Genomic DNA, 19,679 nt, shown 5'->3' on the forward strand with positions numbered 1-19,679 from the left:
GCAGATATTGTGGGATTTTCTGCCTTGATATTCTGGGATATAGGACTGTGTAGAAGGGGCCTTAGAGGTTAGTTTGAATCTACACATACAATGCACTTTAACTGCATTTAACTGCATTAGTAAAGTTTGTCCCCTGACATTAAGTCCAGTCATGTCTGACTCTGGGGTGTGGTGCTCATCTCCATTTCTAAGCCAAAGAGCCAGCGTTGTCCGTAGACACCTCCAAGGTCATGTGGCCGGCATGACTGCATGGAGCGCCATTACCTTCCCGCCGGAGCGGTACCTATTGATCTACTCACATTTGCATGTTTTCGAACTGCTAGGTTGGCAGAAGCTAGGGCTGACAGCGGAAGCTCACATTGCTCCCCAAATTCGAACCTGCGACCTTTCAGTCAACAAGCTCAGCAGCTCAGCGCTTTAACCCACTGCGCCACCGGGGAACTGCATTATAGAGGTCTATACCCCTGATTTCCAACGTGGGCCACATGCTCCACATACATTTGATTTGTAAGGGGGCAATTCGAGAAAGAATTATATTAAATGACCAAAGTATTACAGAAAAACCTTCCATTTACATTTATACTTAATCATTTTGGTCCTCTATTACATGTTTTGGAGTTATATTTGTTTTTTCCCATATTATTATGTTAACGATTTTATAGTGATTTCTTCCTCAGAATTTCAACTGTCTGTTCATTATTTGGCTTTTCTCTTTCATGAAGGCCATGTTCTTTGGAAGCTTGATTAGACCGAGTTAATGGCATTTTCTGTCCCTTCCAAACAGCTGGATTATATGGCAGTGTGGACTCAGATAACCCAGTTCAAAGCAGATATTGTGGGATTTTCTGCCTTGATATTTTCGGTTATATGGATGCGTGGAAGGGCCCTGAGTCTACACTACCTTATATTCCAGTTCAAAGCAGAAAATGTGGGATTTTATTCAGCTGTGTGGATGGGGTTGTAGTCGAAGGTGACCCCCCCCCCCCCACTTCCAATAAAAGATAGTTTATAATCAGGGAATGCATAGTTTTGTCACTAAGGAGGTTGTTCAGACCTTGAACCGGTGCTTGGTTGCTGTGTTGGACAGGATGAGGGCTAACAAATTGAAATTGAATCCAGACAAGACAGAGGTCCTCCTGGTCAGTCGAAAGACCGAACAGGACATAGGGTTACAGCCTGTGTTGGACGCGGTTACACTCCCTCTGAAAACGCAGGTTCACAGCTTGGGAGTGATCCTGGATTCATCGCTGAGCATGGAAACCCAGGTTTTGGCGGTGGACACGGGAGCTTTTGCAGTTAAAACTCATGCACCAGCTGCGCCTGTACCTTGGGAAGTCTGATCTGGCCACGGTGGTCCACACTCTGGTTACATCCCGAATAAATTTCTGCAAAGGGGCTGCCTTTGAAGACAGTTTGGAAACTTCAGTTAGTTCAACAAGCAGCAGCCAGATTACTAACTGGGGTGGCATACAGGGAGCATACCATCCCCCTGTTATGCCAGCTCCACTGGCTGCCGGAACATCTCCGAGCCCAATTCAAAGTGCTGGTTTTGACCTATAAAGCTCTATACGGTTCGGGCCCAGCTTACTTGTCTGAACGCATCTGCCCCTATGTCCCACCTCACAATTTAAGATCATCTGGGGAGGCCCTGCTCTTGCTCCCGTCAACAGTGCAAATGCAGCTGGCAGGGACAAGGAGCAGGGCCTTCTCGGCTGTGGCCCCCCGCCTATGGAACACACTCCCAAAGGAGGTAAGATCTGCTCCCTCGCTCCTGACCTTTAGAAAAAAATTAAAATCATGGTTCTCGGACCAGGCCTTCAAACAATAGATGTATGCAGCTTTTAGTGGAACCAGGACTGGAACGGTGACTCGACTGATTAGATTGTTTTATGGTTTTAATAGCTGTTTTGATATTTGGGGATGTACCGTTTTTAATATGATTTATGTTTAAAGTGTGGTTTTACTATTGTAGTTGTAAGGCATTTACTTTTTGCCATTATCTATGTGTAAACCGCTTTGAGTCCCCCTAGGAGTGAGAAAAGCGGTATATAAATACTGTAAATAAATAAATAAATAAATATTCTGTGATATAGGGCTGTGTGGAAGGGCGCCTAATCTTCTCTAATGGTCACAGAACAGTCATTTTGATTGAAAAATGCTTGCGTAGGATCACATGAACTATTTACCCTTATTGTTGTTCTAAATCAGTTGGAGCAAAATTCTATACTAACTCTTATACTTCAGATGAGTCCTTCAGTAGGTTTATTTCTGGGTAGAGATACACAGAAGAACACAATGTCTCTGTCAAAGAAAGGAAAGCTTGGCTTTGCATAGGACTGGGACAGAGAAGTTACTTTTCTGTTACTAAATTATTTGAAATTTTGTTACCTGTCTTGTATTGCTCTTTACCCCAGTCCCCCTGAGACCAATCAGGAAGGTGGCTTTTCAATCTGGCAGTACAATTGTAATTGACAAAATTTCAGACGCCCCTTCTACACCGCCATATAATCCAGATTATCAAAGCAGATATCTTTGAACCCGATTATATGAGTCTATATTGCCATATAATCCAGTTAAAATCAGATAATCTGGATTTTCTATGACAGTGTAGAAGGGGTCTGAGACTGTAACATAATCACAATTTTCTCCTCTATGATTTTCACAGCTTTGCCTGATGAAGAAGTCATGAAGCTTTGGCCCCTTTACACTGCCGTTTAAAATCCAGATTGTCTGTTTTAAATTGGATTATATGGCAGTGCAAATTCATATAATCCAGTTGAAATCTGGATGTGTTTTGACAATCTGGATGATATGTCAGTGTAGAAGGGGCCTTTGGCCCCTTCTGTACAGGCCCGATCTCCCAGGGTCTGACCGCAGGTTTTCTGCTTTAAACTGGATTATATGAATCCGCCCTGCCAGATAATCTGGGATAAACAGGAAAACTGGGACCAGATCCTGAGATATAGGGCCTGTCTGGAAGGGCCTTTGAAAACTTGTGAACATTTTCTGGATGCCACCTGGTGGCTGTATTAGGCTTTTAAACAAACCTATCACATAATGTTTGCAGTGGACTCTGCAGAAAGTGCTTCAGCAGTACTCCACAAAAAGGAAAAACAGCCTCTTTAGTATGCCTTGCAACTGATGATTTATATTGAATACATGCTTGACTTGTATACCTATTTTATATACCTACTAGCTGTACCCGCCACACGTTGCTGTGACTAACCTTCCCTCCCTCTTCCTCTTTTTTCTTTCTCTACTTCCTTCCTTCTCTCCCTCTTTCCTTCCTCCTCTTTTTTCTTTCTTTCTTGCTCTCCTTCCCACCTTCTCTTCCTCTTCCCTTCCTTCCTCTCACCTTTTCTTTCCCTTCCTCTTTCCCTCCTTTCTTCCTTCTCTACCTATTCTTGGACTGCAACTCCCAACAGTCCTCCTGATCCATCTACCTACCTACCTATCTCCATCTAATCTATCTATCTGGAGGATTGCTGGGAGTTGCAATCCAGTAATAGGAAATTGGAAATATGCAGGGATTAGGATGCTCTCAAAGAAATCCAAGGAGAAGAAAGCTTGCAGCTTGGAAGCAGTGCATTTGGATCATCCTCCTCTCCTAAAGGGTCTGGTCTAGGGGATGTTGGGAACTGTAGTCTGGAAGAGGGTTTGGATATGCTATTGTGTGTTTTGTTTGCCAAGGGGAGTCACTTTTGCACATGTAGCGTTTTTTTGCTTTTTTGGCTTTTCAAGTCCCTGTGTTTTTCAGTGTTTTTATGTCTGATGGTCACTTGTTGGCCTGATAAGTATATTGTGTCCAAATGTGGTGTCAATTCATCCAGTGGTTTTTGAGATATGTTAATCCCACAAACAAACATTATATTTTTATTTATATAGATATATGTGAAATCACATAAAGATTTTTTGGGAGGAACAGGTTGTGAGTGGGAAAAGTTTAAGAAGGCCTGATATAAAGCATCACTGCTAGTACTGTTGAGTTTAGTGGAACTTACCTACATACAGACTGGCCTGTAAGGGATTCACTTGCCCAGCCTGATGTTATGGTCCGGTCAAGATGACTACCTGCAGCTATGACTTTCCTGTGGGGAGCAGTACATGGTACCTGACTAACCATGGAAAGGAAACAAGAAAGAGTACCACAGGGATTAGCAGAGCAAACAAAGAGATTCATGCCACAATTATATAATGAGGAACTCACGGGGTCTGTAAGGGAAGGTCTACTGCTCATGGTTTTCCTTTCTGGTATAAACCACCTGCACGGTAGGAGGGCTAGTTCTGCTTTCCACTACTCAATGTGACGTGCAAGAAAACATAATGGAGAGTCGCTCAGGTACTTCCCTGCAAGAGAAATGTGCTGGTCCATATATTTCCAAATGATCAAAGCATGTTCCTGTTGTTGTTGTTTGTGGTGGTGTGTGCTTTCAAGTAATTTCTAACTTATGGTGACCAGAAGGCAAACCTACCCCAAAGTTTTATTGGCAAGTTTTGTCCAGAGGGGACTTGCCTTTGGCCCCATCTACATTCCATTTCTGAATCCAGATTGTCTGCTTTGAACTCAGGCCCCTTCCACACAGCTGTATTAATTCCACATTGAACTGAATTATATGAAAGTGTGGGCTCAGATAACCCAGGGCCCTTTCACACAGCCTGTATCCCAGTATATCAAGGCAGAAAATCCCACATTATCTCAGTGTGGACTCAGATAACCCAGTTCAAAGTAGATATTGTGGATTTTCCGCCTTGTTATTATGAGTTATATGGGTGTGTGGAAAGGCCCCGAGTCCATACTACCATATAATCCAGTTCAATGTGCACTTTATACTGCTGTGTGGAAGGGGCCTATTTACACAGCCCTATTTACACTGCCATATAATCCAATTCCAATAACAGTAGTTGTTTTTTTAAATCTTAAATTGGGGAAATTTATGTTGTATCTTTTTTAATATTTAAAAGGAACAGATACTAAACCTGACTCAGGCATTCAGTTCATTATTATTATTATTATTATTATTATTATTATTATTATATTTATATATTACAAGAACACTCTGCTGGCTGTTGTATTGCATCACATGTCGGACACTTCCCAAGTGTCTAGGACTGTGTGATGTATCAGTTAATAATGCATGCAGATCCCAGTAAGGTGGCCTTTTGCAGCTGGCAAATGGTAATTTTGTCAGCGCGGATTGTGTTTAAGTGCAGGCCAAGGTCTTTAGGCACTGTACCCAGTGTGCCGATCACCACTGGGACCACTTTGACTGGCTTGTGCCAGAGACTTTGCAGCTTGGTCTTTAAATCCTCATATTGGGCCAGCTTTTCAGTTGTTTCTCTTCAATCCTGCTGTCACCTGAAATTGCGACATCGACAATCCATACTTTGTTTTTTTAACATGATTGTGAGGTCAGGAGTATTGTGCTCCAAAACTCTGTCTGTCTGAATCCGGAAGTCCCAGAGTAGCTTGACGTGTTCATTCTGTGTAACTTTTTCCGGCTTGTGATCCCACCAGTTTTTTGTCGCAGGGAGATGGTATTTGTGGGACAAGTTCCAATGAATAATCTGAGCAATGGTGTTATGCCTCTGCTTGTAGTCCATCTGCGCGATCTTCTCGCAGCAGCTGAGGATGTGATCTATTGTTTCATCTGCTTCCTTGCAGAGTCTACACTTGGGATCTGTCATTGACTTTTCAATTCTGGCTCTGATGGCATTGGTTCTTGGGCTGCCAGAATCAGGCCCTCCGTCTTGTTTTTCAGAGTTCCATTAGTGTGCCCCAGCCATGTTTTTACTTTGTCAATTTGGCTCTCAATTTTTCCCAGGAACTGTCCATGGAGAGCCTTCTTTTGCCAGTTTTCTCTTCTGTTCTGGATTGCATTTTTGTCTTTTGCATTTGAAGCAGTTTACTACTATTGATTTCCCTCAATGTTGGTTCTTGACCGCCTTTCCCATAATCTGCCAGTGCGTGTTTCTCTTATTCTACCGTTTGTTTAATTTGCAAAAGCCCTCTGCCTCCTGATTTTCTGGGCAGGTAATGTCTATCGACATCACTACATAGGTGTGATGAGTAGTGGATTGTCATCGGTTTTCTTGTTTTTCTGTCCAGATCATCCAGCTCTGCTTCTGTCCAGTTCACATTTCCAGCCATGTATCTAATGATGGGGATGGCCCAGGTGTTGAGAACCTTTATTGTATTTTCGCCATTTAATTTGCTCTTCAAATGCATATAGGTGTATATATATTTGTGTATATGTGTATATATGTGTGTTTGTGTTATATAAGTGGTTTTGCACATGCATTGTAATGTATTTTTGGGTTTCTTTTGTATTTTTAAGTCTCTTCTGCTGTGTTTTTCAGTGTTTTATGAGTGATGGTCAGTCGTTGGTCTGATAGGTGTCTTGTGGCCAAATTTGGTGTCAATCTGTCCAGTGGTTTTTGAGTTTGGTTCATCCCACAAACGAACATTACATTTTTATTTCTATACTAGCTGTCCCCTGCCACGCGTTGCTGTGGCCCAGTCTATTGATCTGGAAAATAAAGTAATGAGAAAGTGTTGGTTTCTAATATATGTAGTTTCTTTATGCTTGTGGGTAAACAGTGTTTCTTGCTGTTTCTTTGTCAGTGTTGATGCGGAGAGTGTCTGGTTTGCCCACGCTGGAACATGCAACGTATCATTGTCCTTCTTCAAGGGTCCCTTTCAAATCTATGATACTATATCTGTGTGTGTGTGTGTGAATCATATCTATCTATCTATATCTATGGCTGGATGGCTCTGTCAGGAGGGCTTTGTTTACATTTTCTTGCCCTGGAGAAGGGAGTTGGGTTGGATGGCCTTAAGTATTTTCTGTTGGTCATGGGGGTTCTGTGTGGGAAGTTTGCCCCATTTCTGTTGTTTTTGGGTTTCAGAATGCTCTTTAATTGTAGTGAACTATAAATCCCAGTAACTACAAATCCCAAATGTCAAGGTCTATTTCCTCCAAACTCAATCTGTATTCATATTTAGACATATGGAATTTTTGTGTCAAGTTTGGTCCAGATCCATAATTGTTAGAGTCCACAGTGTTCTCTGGATGTAGGTGAACTACAACTCGCAAACTCAAGGTCAATGCCCACCAAACCATTCCAGTGTGTTCTGTTGGTCATGGAAGTCCTGTATGCCATGTTTGGTTCAATTCCATCATTGGTGGAGTTCAGAATGGTCTTTGATTGTAGGTGAACTATAAATCCCAGCAACTACAACTCCCAAATGTCAAGGTCTATTTCCCTTAAACTCCATCTGTGTTCATATTTGGGCATATGGAATATTCGTGCCAAGTTTGGTCCAGATCCATCATTGTTTGAGTCTACAGTGCTCTCTGGATGTGGGTTAACTATAATTCCCAAACTCAAGGTCAATGTCCACCAAACCCTTCCAGTTTTTTCTGTGTGTTAAGTTTGGCCCAATTCCATCACTGATGGAGTTCAGAATGCTCTTTGATTGTAGGTAAACTATAAATCCCAGCAACAACAATTCCCAAATGACAAAATCAATTTTTGGAGTGGAGGACATAAATTGGACTGTTAGGTGTCTTGTGTCCAAATTTGGTGTCAATTCCCCCAGTGGTTTTTGAGTTCTGATGGTATCACAAACGAACATTACATTTTTATTTATATAGATGATGATGATGATGATGATGATTATGATTATTATTATTATTATGATTATTCTGAGTCAAGCGTGTGCCAGGAAACATTTACGGATGTGGTCTGTATAGGGCGGGGGGGGGGAGGAGTGACCAGTTCCTCGTCCCTGTGGCTCCCCTGCTGTCCTCAGCTGGGAAGGACACTCCACCCCTGACGCCCCCAGCGAAGCCACGGCAGGGCAGAAAGGGGAAGGAAGTGATCGACGGCTCTTGCCGCAGAAGCAGGAGGCGGGGAGGGGAGGGAAGGGGAGGGGAGAGGAGCGGGCCCCTCCGCTTGGCGTCTGCTCAGGACACAGCGGCGGGGCAGAGGCGCGTTTGTCGCGGGCGACGGACGGGGCGTCCGGCATGGCAGCCACCCGAGGTAAGACAAGGCGACGCTGGACTCTGTCTCTGTCTCTCTCTGGGGCTTTGCTGGGCATCTTGCACTCACCAGAGGTGGTTCCTTCTACTGAAAGCTCATGGGCGTCAAGCTCATGATCATCCAAGGCCACCCCAGGCTTCAATCCATGGATACAGAAAGCCAGCTACCAATTCGTTTACATAGTGGGCAGTGCTCTTTCGGGCCCTTCCACGCAACCCTATAGCCCAGAATATCAAGGCAGAAAAATGTGTGGACTCATATAATTAAGTTCAAAGCAGATATTGTGGGATTTTTTGCCTTGATATTCTGGGATATAGGGCTGGGTGGAAGGGCCCTTAGTTTTTACCCAGTTTGGGACCTCAGGTGCTATCAAACCACAACTCCCATCACTTTGGATGATCCACCATGCGGATTGGGGATGATGGGAGTTGCAACCCATCTGACTTTTTTGGCTTTGAAGTTGGAGAATGTGCTAAAGCAGGCATGGGCAAACTTTGGCCCTCCAGGTGCTTTGGACTTCAACTCCCACCCTTCCTAACAGCCGGTAGGCTGTTAGGAATGGTGGGAGTTGAAGTCCAAAACACCTGGAGGGCCAAAGTTTGCCCATGCCTGGGCTAAAGGGTATTTTGTAGCTAAACCCAAACCCTACTCTTTTGATGAAACAGGACAAACTGTAGCCTTCTACAGCCCCTTCCACACAGCTGAATAAAATCCTACATTATCTGCTTTGAACTGGAATATATGGCAGTGTGGACTCAGGGCCCTTCCACACAGCCATATAACCCAGCAGATAATCCATAGTATTTGCTTTGAACTGGAATATATGGCAGTGTGGACTCAGAGCCCTTCCAAACACACATATAACTCAGCAGATAATCCACAACATCTGCTTTGACCTGGAATATATGGCAGTGTGGACTCAGAGCCCTTCCAAACACACATATTACTAATCAGATAATCCACAATGTCTGCTTTGAACTGGAATATATGGCAGTGTGTACTCAGGGCCCTTCCACACAGGCATATAACTCAGCAGATAATCCACAATATTTGTTTTGAACTGGAATATATGGCAGTGTGGACTCAGATCCCTTCCAAACACACATATAACTAATCAGATAATCCACAATGTCTGCTTTGAACTGGAATATATAGTGCTGTGGTCTCAGGGCCCTTCCACACAGCCATATAACTCAACAGATAAGTCACAATATCTGCTTTGAACTGGGTCATCTGAGTCCACACTGGCATATAATCCAGTTCAATGTGGATTATATAGAGCAGTGTGGAATGGGCCTCAGATAACCCAAAGCCCTTCCACACAACCATATAACCCAGAATTTGAACTGGGTTATCTAAGTCCACACTGCCATATATTCCAGTTCAAAGCAGATAATGTGAAATTTTATTTGGCTGTTTGGAAGGGGCCCCAGTTCAAAGCAGATATTGTAGGATTTTCTGCCTTGATATTCTGGGATATAGGGCTGTGTGGATAACCCAAGGCCCTTCCACACAGATAACCCAAGGCCTTTCCACACAGCCCTATAGCCCAGAGTATCAAGGCAGAAAATCCCACAATATCTGCTTTGAACTGGGTTATCCGAGTTCACACTCCATATACTGTAATCCAGTTCAAAGCAGATAATGTGGGGGTTTCTGCCTTGATATTCTGGGTTATATGGCTGTGTGGAAGGACCCTAGATGTTAAGAGTATTACAACTCCCTTCTGGTTTAGTCATGATGTCTAATACAGGGGTTGTAGTTCAGTATCTGGAGGAGGACTGCCTAAAATGGTATGGAAGGCTGGATTTGGCTCATGGGCTTTAAGTTTGACACATATGTTCACAGGATGTCACGCAACAACAAAGTTTTTGCAGTTTAAAATAAACCTTTTCCATGGTAGAACCGATTAGGAAATGACATTTATAACCCAAGGACAAAAATGTTTCTAAAATACTGAATAAATTGTCTTACCAGCTATGAATCAACAATTCAGTGTCCTTTTTAAATCCAAGAGTGCTGATTGGGAAATAAAAATGGCTAGGAAATAATTAGCATTAGCAGCATTTGCAAAAACCTCCAGTCACATCATTTGAGCTGTTGTATCTTAAAGTCAGGAGCCCCCGGTGGTGCAGTAGGTTAAACTGCTGAGCTGCTGAACTTGCTGACCAAAAGGTTGGCGGTTCAAATCCGGGGAGCAGGGTGATCTCCCATTGTTAGCCCCAGCTTCTGCCAACCTAGCCGTTCGAAAACATGCAAATGTGAGTAGATAATAGGTACCGCTTCGGCAGGAAGGTAACAGCGCTCCATGCAGTCATGCTGGCCACATGACCTTGGAGGCGTCTATGGACAATGCCGGCTCTTTGGCTTAGGAACATAGATGAGCATCACTCCCCAGAGTGGAACACAACTAGACTTAATGTCAAGGGGAAACCTTCACCTTTACTATCTTAAAGTCAACTAAGTTTCACCGTACAACACAGGCTATCACATATTTGGACACTGACTAACATGTATTAATTTTTTTTGCTGCCGTGCAATATTTTCTTAGGCATTGAACGTTGTGCCAAGATGTTGTAACAGGACAGCAAATGGAAGTTTCACCCGTTGAAATCCCCAGGTCTTTTAAGGGCTCTGAAATCAGCTACTGAGAGCAGTCAAAAGAGAAAGCATCCAGTATCTCTTCCTTTTTTGCATTTTTCTGAGATAGTAATGTGCAAAAGAGAACTTGCGTTTTGTTCCTTGTGGGAAACTGAATGAGCTGTCCTCACATGAGCAGCACTCCCACATTAATCACAACTGTGTTACAGAGGAAATGCAATACTGCAGCACCTAAAATTACCCCCAGTGAGAAGACTGTATTATATAAATCTTCAAAACGCATGCATACTTGTATTTATTAATCCTTTATATTTGTGTGTTGAATGCTTAATAGCATTTAATAGTTAAAAGTAACACAACACAAACATAAAAACTTGTTGTGTCTATGACTAAGTACTTTAATGCCAAACTACCAGAATTTCTCTAACAACTTGGTAAAGCTTGCTTACTTACTTAAGTGATACTTGGCCTTCCATGTGTAGTATCTTGGCAGTGGATATGTAGATGACTGTGGAGCCCTATTCTTGACCCACATGTTTTTTCACAGTGAGGACATTGGTTTCCAGGTGGAAGGCAGTCCCAGTCAGGGTTGGCTTGAATCGCCTTCCTCTTGCTACGCTTCTCCCTTTCGCCCTCCATTTGTGCCTCTTTGAATTCTGCAGCACTGCTGGTCACAGCTGACCTCCAGTTAGAGCACTCAAGGTCCAGGGCTTCCCAGTTCTCAGTGTCTATGCCAGTTTTTAAAGTTAGCTTTAAGTTCATCTTTAAATCTCTTTTCCTTTCCACCAACATTTTGTTTCCTGTTCTTGAGTTGGGAGTATAGTAATTGTTTTGGGAAATGGTGATCAGGCATTTGGACAACGTGACCATTTGGTAAAGCTACTACATTTTATTTCAGTTGTCTTTTCCCCACACCAGGTCCACCATCTAAAATGATCTCCATCCTTGTTAACATAAAGACTGTGCAGTTGTTCTGTCTTTGGCAATAAATGAACAAGTGTATTTTGCCCCAAATGGAGACAGTTCTGATACTAATATAATATAATATATGGTATATACATATAATATTTATAATATTATAATGTAATACAGGAGCCCCTAGTGGCGCAGTGGGTTAAACCACTGAGCTGCTGAGCTTGTTGACCGAAAGGTCGCAGGTTCGAATTCGGGGAGCGACGTGAGCTTCCGCTGTCAGCCCCAGCTTCTGCCAACCTAGCAATTTGAAAACATGCAAATGTGAGTAGATCAATAGGTACTGCTCCGGCAGGAAAGTAACAACGCTCCTTGCAGTCATGCTGGCCACATGACCTAGGAGGTCTCTATGGACAATGCCGGATCTTCGGCTTAGAAATGGAGGTGAGCACCACACCCCAGAGTTGGACACGACTGGACTTAGTGTCAGGGAAAAACCTTTACTTTTTACCTTACTGTAATACAATATAATACTACTACTACTAATGATAATACAATATTATAATTATATATTTTATATTACATGTAATGTTACTAATAATATTACAATATAATGGTATAATACAATATAGTAATATATAATACTGATATTGTATTATGATAATAATTTAATATTTTGTATGTATATATATCTTGTAAGCCACTCTGAGTCCCCTTTGGGGTGAGAAGGGCGGCATATCAATGTAGTAAGTAAGTAAATAAGTAAATAATAGTATGTTTTCAAAAATGAAGGCTCAAAACATTTCTACCATTGCTTCTCCCTTACGATGAAGCCTCAAACTATCAGATTACCTAATAAAGTTTTGGGCCCCATCTACACTGCCATATAACCCAGTTTCTGAATCCAGATTATATGCTTTGAACTTGATTATATGGCAGTGTAGATGCACTCATAAATGGCGTGGCTATCATATCTCCTCTCTACCTTCTCTTCTGCAGGCTAAACATGCCCAGCTCTCTAAGACACACCTCATAGGAATTCATGGTCTTCAGACCTTTGATCATTTAATCTCCCTCCCCTGGACACTTTTCAGTTTGTCAATATCTCTTTGAAACTGCAGTGCCCAGAATTGGACACAGTATTCCAGGTGAGGTCTAACCAAAGCAGAATAGAGAGGCACCATGACTTCCCTTGATCTAGACACTACAATACTCCTTTTGAAGCAGCCCAAAATATGTGATTGGTTTCCTGAAAACTCTTTCTTTCTGTTGAAAGTGCAACAACACTTAGCATTGAAGAGTCAAGAATACCTCATACTGGGCAGAACTAATACTGTTCAATAGCTCGATTGACTCCAAAGGTCTGGAGAACAAGCCCTATGAGGAGTGGCTTAAGGAGCTGGGCATGTTTAGCCTGAAGAAGAGAAGGCTGAGAGGGGATATGATAGCCATGTATAAATATGTAAGAGGAAGCCACAGGGAGGAGGGAGCAAGCTTGTTTTCTGCTTCCCTGGAGACTAGGACGTGGAACAATGGCTCCAAACTACAAGAGAGGAGATTCCATCTGAACATGAGGAAGAACTTCCTGACTGTGAGAGCCGTTCAGCAGTGGAACTCTCTGCCCCAGAGTGTGGTGGAGGCTCCTTCTTTGGAAGCTTTTAAACAGAGGCTGGATGGCCATCTGTCGGGCGTGATTTGAATGCAATATTCCTGCTTCTTGGCAGGGGGTTGGACTGGATGGCCCATGAGGTCTCTTCCAACTCTTTGATTCTATGATTCTATGATTCTATGAAATATCCTCCTTCTTTGTGTCAAGTAATTTGAGCAACCCTAAGAACTGTAGGTTCGGAAGCCTGGTGTGCCTAGGTTTCCAGAAGGCCAAATAAGACACAGATGTGTCAAAGGCAAACTCAGTTTATTCTCAATGCCAGTAGAGAAAGAACTTCAAAGAACTGATATGCCACATACAAACTCAGAGCATTTTTAGTCATTTTGATAGCTATTCAAGCAACCTGCTCCAGCTCCTGATTGGTTGAAAAACTGTCAACTTAGGATCCATGTTCTGGTTCAGGACTCCAACCAGCATCATTGCTAATTGGTCCTTCATTGTGGTGAGAAATTAAATAAACTGTTATTGGAGCATTTGAAGTGTCAGTCCATTTGTTGATCCACCTCCAAGAGGAGCGCGATCAGAAAGGACTGTGGTGTGGCATTCACTAATGAGTTTTATGATGGGCTTAATTATTTGTTTCCACTGGACACAATGGAGTTTGTCAAAAGTACATATTGGGTACTTGAAGGTGATGATCTTTCAATGGGTATTGCAAAGGTTGAGGCATGGGAGAAAAAACATTCTCACCAACTCATTGTGAGGGGATTATGGAGCTTTCAGGGGTCATTTTCTGAGGTCCGGCTAGGATAATAGAATCATAGAATTGGAAGAGACCTCGTGGGCCATCCAGTCTGACCCTCTGTCAAGGAGCAGGAAAATCACATTCAAAGCACCCCTGACAAATGGCCATGCAGCCCCTGTTTAAAAGCCTCCAAAAAAGGAGGCTTCACCACAGTCCAGGGCAGAGAGTTCCACTGCTGAACGGCTCTCACAGTCAGGAAGTTCTTCCTAATGTTCAGATTGAATCTCCTTTCTTGTAGTTTGAAGATCTCATAGTCAGGAAGTTTCTGTAGTTTGATGTTAGACAAATTCCAGAGTTAATTCATAAAACGATTATTGCAAGGCAAAGGCACACATGCCTGCTGTATTCCAAATGGAGTTGCGTCTATAGATCTATGTATTTTATATAATTAATAATTTTGAGGGTTTGATTTCTCAAAAACATGTGTCTAATTATCATGACATCTCTGTGATGTTGACTGAAACTATTAGGGATGTTTTTCATATTTTCTCGCCAATCCTCTCTCAGCTCTTCCGTAGAACGAAACTAGATTAGATCAGCATCCTGACTAATTTATTGTGTAAGAATGGAATTGATATAATAAACACTTTAGTTTCGCTAAACCATTGGTGTCGTTGCTCCTTAGTCAGGATTAGAGGCGGCCCTAGGTAATTTTCAATGGTAAGCAAACAGTATTTTGCCCCCCCCCCCCCAACCAATCACTGATATATATTTTCTGCCATATTTGGTTCAATTCTATCATTGGTGGAGTTCAGAATGCTCTTTGATTGTAGGTGAACTATACATCCCAGTAACTACAACTCGCATATGTCAAGGTCTATTTTCCCCCAAGAGCACCTCAAGAGCGCCCCTGGGCAAAATCAGCTCTACTGCAAAGGCTTACTTTGTGTAATGGTTGAGCCGCCCCTGGTCAGGATTTCTAACTACTACACACACTTTCTATCACTTTCAAGGTGTTTTTCTTGCACTTTGACAATCATGCTGGAAAACTTTTATAAAAGCTAATATCAAAAGGAGCTGTTGTATGCCATTGAACACTTACTTAGTTAGGTGATCCCTCATTGTCCGAATATGGTGGCCTTCCAAGTGTAGTGTCTTGGCAGTGGAACAGAGGAGGAGATAATAGGAAGATTAAGAACACATATCGCACTGGATGAAAGGACATGGTATAAAAAAGTGGTCTGAAAAACAGCTAGAGGGAAACATCTGTGGTGGAGACATGAAGTTCAAGCCCAATGAGCTGGAACAGCTTTGACCAAACCTCACAAGGAGTCTTGGACCAGAAAGAGCTAAGCATTACTAGCAGGAATGAGGCAGGCAGGCAAGGGACATGAAGTGGACTGGGCCTATGGGCAGCCCAAGGAAACATAGCATTGCTTGGTCTTGATAGGGGGATTCTATCAATTGTTATGACCAGGTAGCCAAAAGCGACATCAAGAACCCCCACCCACCCTAAAAAAACAATGTGTGAAAGGTTAATCTTGTGTGCAGTAATATTCTAACAAACCAAAAATGGCACAAAGTTTCTCCCTATCAGTTCTAGTTTTTGAGATACAGAACCATGAACCAGTTACCATCTGCTCGCCCATAAAAAATCATGATAAGCATATCGGAGGACCTAGAGCTGGCATGGCTCTGGGACCAGGTCTTTGGGCAGCAAGCATGACAGCACCTTGGATGTTGAACTGGACTGAAGTTGGCTGAATGGTCAATGATAATGTTTTTAATGTGTTTTTAACTTAATGTTTTATTTACTATTTTAAACTGTTGCTATTTGTGTTTATATTTCTGTTATTACACCGGGACTGTGGCGCAGCTGGCTGGGAGTCAGCTGCATTAAGATCACTACTGACCAAAAGGTCGTGAGTTCAAAGCTAGTCCAGGTCGGAGTGAGCTTCCAACCAGTTTGTGTAGCTTGCTGTCGACCTTTGCAGCCCGAAAGACAGTTGCATCTGTCAAGTAGGAAATTTAAGTACTGCTTATGTGGGGAGGCTAATTTACGATGCCATAAAAATCTCCAGCAAGCATGCAAAGAATGAGGAAGTACTTCATCAGTGTCACAAATGGATGGTGAAGCGACAGCTCCCCTGGTGGCCAGAATACCCTCATGAAAAAACTGGAATGTTAAATTGCCTGTGTGTATGTCTGTCTATATATGTTGTGTGTCTATGGCATTGAATGTTTGCCATGTATATGTACATTGTAATCCGCCCTGAGTCCCCTGTGGGGTTAGAAGGACGGAATATAAATACTGTAAATAAATAAATAAATAATATTGAGGCTTCAATTTGTGGCCAGTTTGTAAGCTGCCCTGAGTCCCCCCTCGGGAGTTGAGAAGGGCGGGATAGAAATATTGGAAATAAATAAATAAATAAATAAATAAATAAATGATGGCCTATCCAATACAATTTTCTGAATTAGTGCCCCAAATAACCGCAGGAATATGCCTAAAAACCAAGACACAAAGATTTTTTTGTTGGATTGTGTTATGGAGACTACTTCCTATAGAACAGAAATAGCCACTCCTAATGTTGGAGACATACACTTCCCCCTAAGAACTGCAGGTACTTTCTACTGCTATTAAACAAACTGAATTTACCATCAAACTGTTATGGAGGAAGAGCCCCGTGGCGCTTCTTGTAAAACTCTACTACTAACATGTGGTTCTGTTAGCATCCACAATAGAGGGAGCTTTGTCAAGCCCATAATCTTTACAAAAATCAGTTCTGCTCCTGCCACACCTTACTGATGTGGTTTCAGAGAAGAATGGAGACTTCTGCATCTCTTCTAGGCTTAGAGAGTAGGCTAGATATGGCCACCAAGCAAATTAGTATTAAGTTTGGCTGCCTTTGTACAGAACTGCTGAACATTTTTTCCTAGCCTTCAATGCGGCTTGCAGTATAGAAGAGTTTTCAAACTCTTTTTCTAGCGTACATGAAGATCCCTTCAAAAGTGTGGTTTCCTGCAGAAGACAAGCTGGGAGGTCTTGATAAAGTGTAGGTCATTAACTGCTATGCTAATGAGCACAACAAGATGTTTCGTTTTGCTAAATAGAGAGTGATGGGGTTCTTGGACCCACCTTGTTTAGAAACTTCATTTATAATAAGCAATAGATGTTTGTGCTTCTGTCATGAGTTTAACAAATCTTCAATGTCATATCTTGGTGGATACCATAATCAGCAGGAAGAAGTAGCCCCGGTTTTATGTGTTTGTGTTGCTTTCCCAGAAATCTTGAAAATGTTATTGTAGTGCAAGAGCATTTGATGTTAACATAGCATAAAGATTAATAAAGGAACGACTCAACTGAACAAAAATAGGGAAATAAAACAAGTTCCTGTTTCCGCAGTTTATCTCTGCACAGTTGAACAAATATTTACTTCAGCAATCGCCTGACAAGATAATCTAGTTATATTATTAACTAAAGGTGGCAATGAAATACTTTTCTTCCCTCAAACCTTTATTTACTTGTTTTAAAATATGCGGAGAACATAAACAAAGACAAGTCATAACAACTAAGATAATTGCCTATCAGTGCATAACACCAAAAAGTGTATTTCTGAAGTATAGACTTCAAGGGCAAAGTACATAGTCTAAATCAGGGGTCCTCAAACTTTTTAAACAGAGGGCCTGGTCACAGTCCCTCAAACTGTTGGAGGGCCGGATTATAGTTTGAAAAAAACATGAATGAATTCCTATGCACACTACACATATCTTATTTGTGGTGCAAAAAACCATACTTAAAAACAATACAATAATTAAAATGAAGAACAATTTTAACAAATATAAAATTATTAGTATTTCAATGGAAAGTGTGGGCCTGCTTTTGGCTGATAAGATAGGATTGTTGTTGTTGTTGTTGTTGTTGTTGTTGTTGTTGTTGTGTGCTTTCAAGTCATGTCTGACTTAGGTTGACCCTGAGCGAGGGCCAGGTGAACAACTTTGGAGGGCTGCATTCGGCCCCCCGGGCCGTAGTTTGAGGACCCCTGGTCTAAATGCTTGAATGTGTTACCATTGGTTTTTTAAATAACATCAGCACCCAGTTTCTAACTTTCTAAGGAAAGGTCATCCTCCTCTTCTCTCTTCTTCTTCTTCTTCTTTCTAAGGAAAGGTCATCCTCCTCTTCTCTCTTCTTCTTCTTCTTCTTCCTCCTCCTCCTCCTCTTCCTCCTCTTCCTCCTCCTCCTCTTCATTTTCCACTCATAGTGGCTCATAACATTAGAAACAATACAATGTAAAACCTCAAACAAATATGTATGTATGTATGTATAATTAAATGTAGAATTGTGGATACGAAATCAGTGAAAATCACATAAAACTATTAAAAGCTGTTAAAATAATTAAAACACTATACAACCTCTTCCTTCCTACAACTGCCTTCTCCAGAGTATAACTCATGACGGGGGGGGGGGGGGGGGGGGGAGGGGTTGACATTGAGTAAAGTGTTTACAATAAGTAAAAATAAATCAATATTTATAAAATTCAGTTTTAGACCCATTGGAGAAAATGGGTTGTTGTAGGTTTTTTTCGGGCTATATGGCCATGTTCTAGACGCATTTTCTCCTGACGTTTCACTTGCATCTATGGCAAGCATCCTCAGAGGTAGTGAGATCTGTTGGAAGTAGGAAAATAGGTTTATATATCTGTGGAATGACCAGGGTGGGACAAAGGACTCTTGTCTGTTGGAGTTAGGTGCGAATGTTTCAACTGACCACCTTGATTAGCATTTGATGGCCTGGTAGTGCCTGGAGGAATCTTTTGTTGAGAAGTGATTAAATGTGCCTGATTGTTTACTCTCTGTTGTTTTGCTGTTGTATTTTTTGAGTTTTTAATACTGGTAGCCAGATTTTGTTCATTTTCATGGTTTCCTCCTTTCTGTTGAAATTGTCCACATGTTTGTGGATTTCAGTGGCTTCTCTGTACACAGAAAGGAAATGGCTTCTCTGTCTGACATGGTGGTTGTGAGAGTGGTCCAGCATTTCTGTGTTCTCAAATAATATGCTGTGTCCAGGTTGGTTCATCAGGTGCTCTGCTATGGCTGACTTCTCTGGTTGAAGTAGTCTGCAGTGCCTTTCATGTTCCTTGATTCGTGTTTGGGCAACACTGCGTTTGGTGGTCCCTATGTAGACTTGTCCACATTGGAGAAAATATAATAGCACTACTCTTATCAGTAGACATCACAAGAGAAAACAAATAAACAATACAAATTATATAAAACTCAAATTAAGTTATATAAACTAGTAACCACGGCTCTTCAAGATCTGTCGGATTTCTCCTTTACCATAAAATCACCTCTGGAATGTTGTCCAGCTGCACCTATGACCCATGTGCCCATCTAAAATCAGGGAAGTCATGCTCCCCATGCTCTATTCTGCCTTGGTTAGACCACACTTGGAATCCTGTGTCCGATTCTGGGCACCACAATTGAAGGGAGATGTTGACAAGCTGGAATGTGTCCAGAGGAGGGTGACTGAAATGATCAAAGGTCTGAGGAACAAGCCCTATGAGGAGCGTTTTAAATTGCTGGGCATGTTCAGCCTGCAGAAGAAATACCTGAGGGGAGACATGATGAGGGGCATGTATAAATATGTGAGGGGAAATCATAGGGAGGAGGGAGCAAACTTGTTTTCTGCTGCCCTGGAGACTAGGACACGAAACAATGGCTTCAGACTACAGGAAAGGAGATTCCATCTGAACATTAGGAAGAACTTCC

General features: G+C 42.1%; 1 protein-coding gene across 2 annotated transcripts in view; it reads left to right on the forward strand.

Moving 5' to 3' along the window:
- Positions 1 to 7,808: 7,808 nt before the first annotated feature.
- Positions 7,809 to 19,679, forward strand: part of PIK3AP1 (phosphoinositide-3-kinase adaptor protein 1) — a 48,335-nt gene continuing 36,464 nt past the window's right edge. The window contains exon 1 of one of the 2 annotated variants that reach the window (XM_067466951.1): positions 7,809 to 8,043. In XM_067466951.1, the coding sequence (XP_067323052.1) occupies positions 8,028 to 8,043 (16 nt within the window). In that variant the 5' untranslated portion in view covers positions 7,809 to 8,027. The remainder of the gene's footprint in view (positions 8,044 to 19,679) is intronic. The other variant, XM_067466950.1, reaches the window with a different exon arrangement.

This window comes from Anolis sagrei, chromosome 3 (genome assembly GCF_037176765.1).
Source record: "Anolis sagrei isolate rAnoSag1 chromosome 3, rAnoSag1.mat, whole genome shotgun sequence".
Taxonomy (NCBI): domain Eukaryota; kingdom Metazoa; phylum Chordata; class Lepidosauria; order Squamata; family Dactyloidae; genus Anolis; species Anolis sagrei.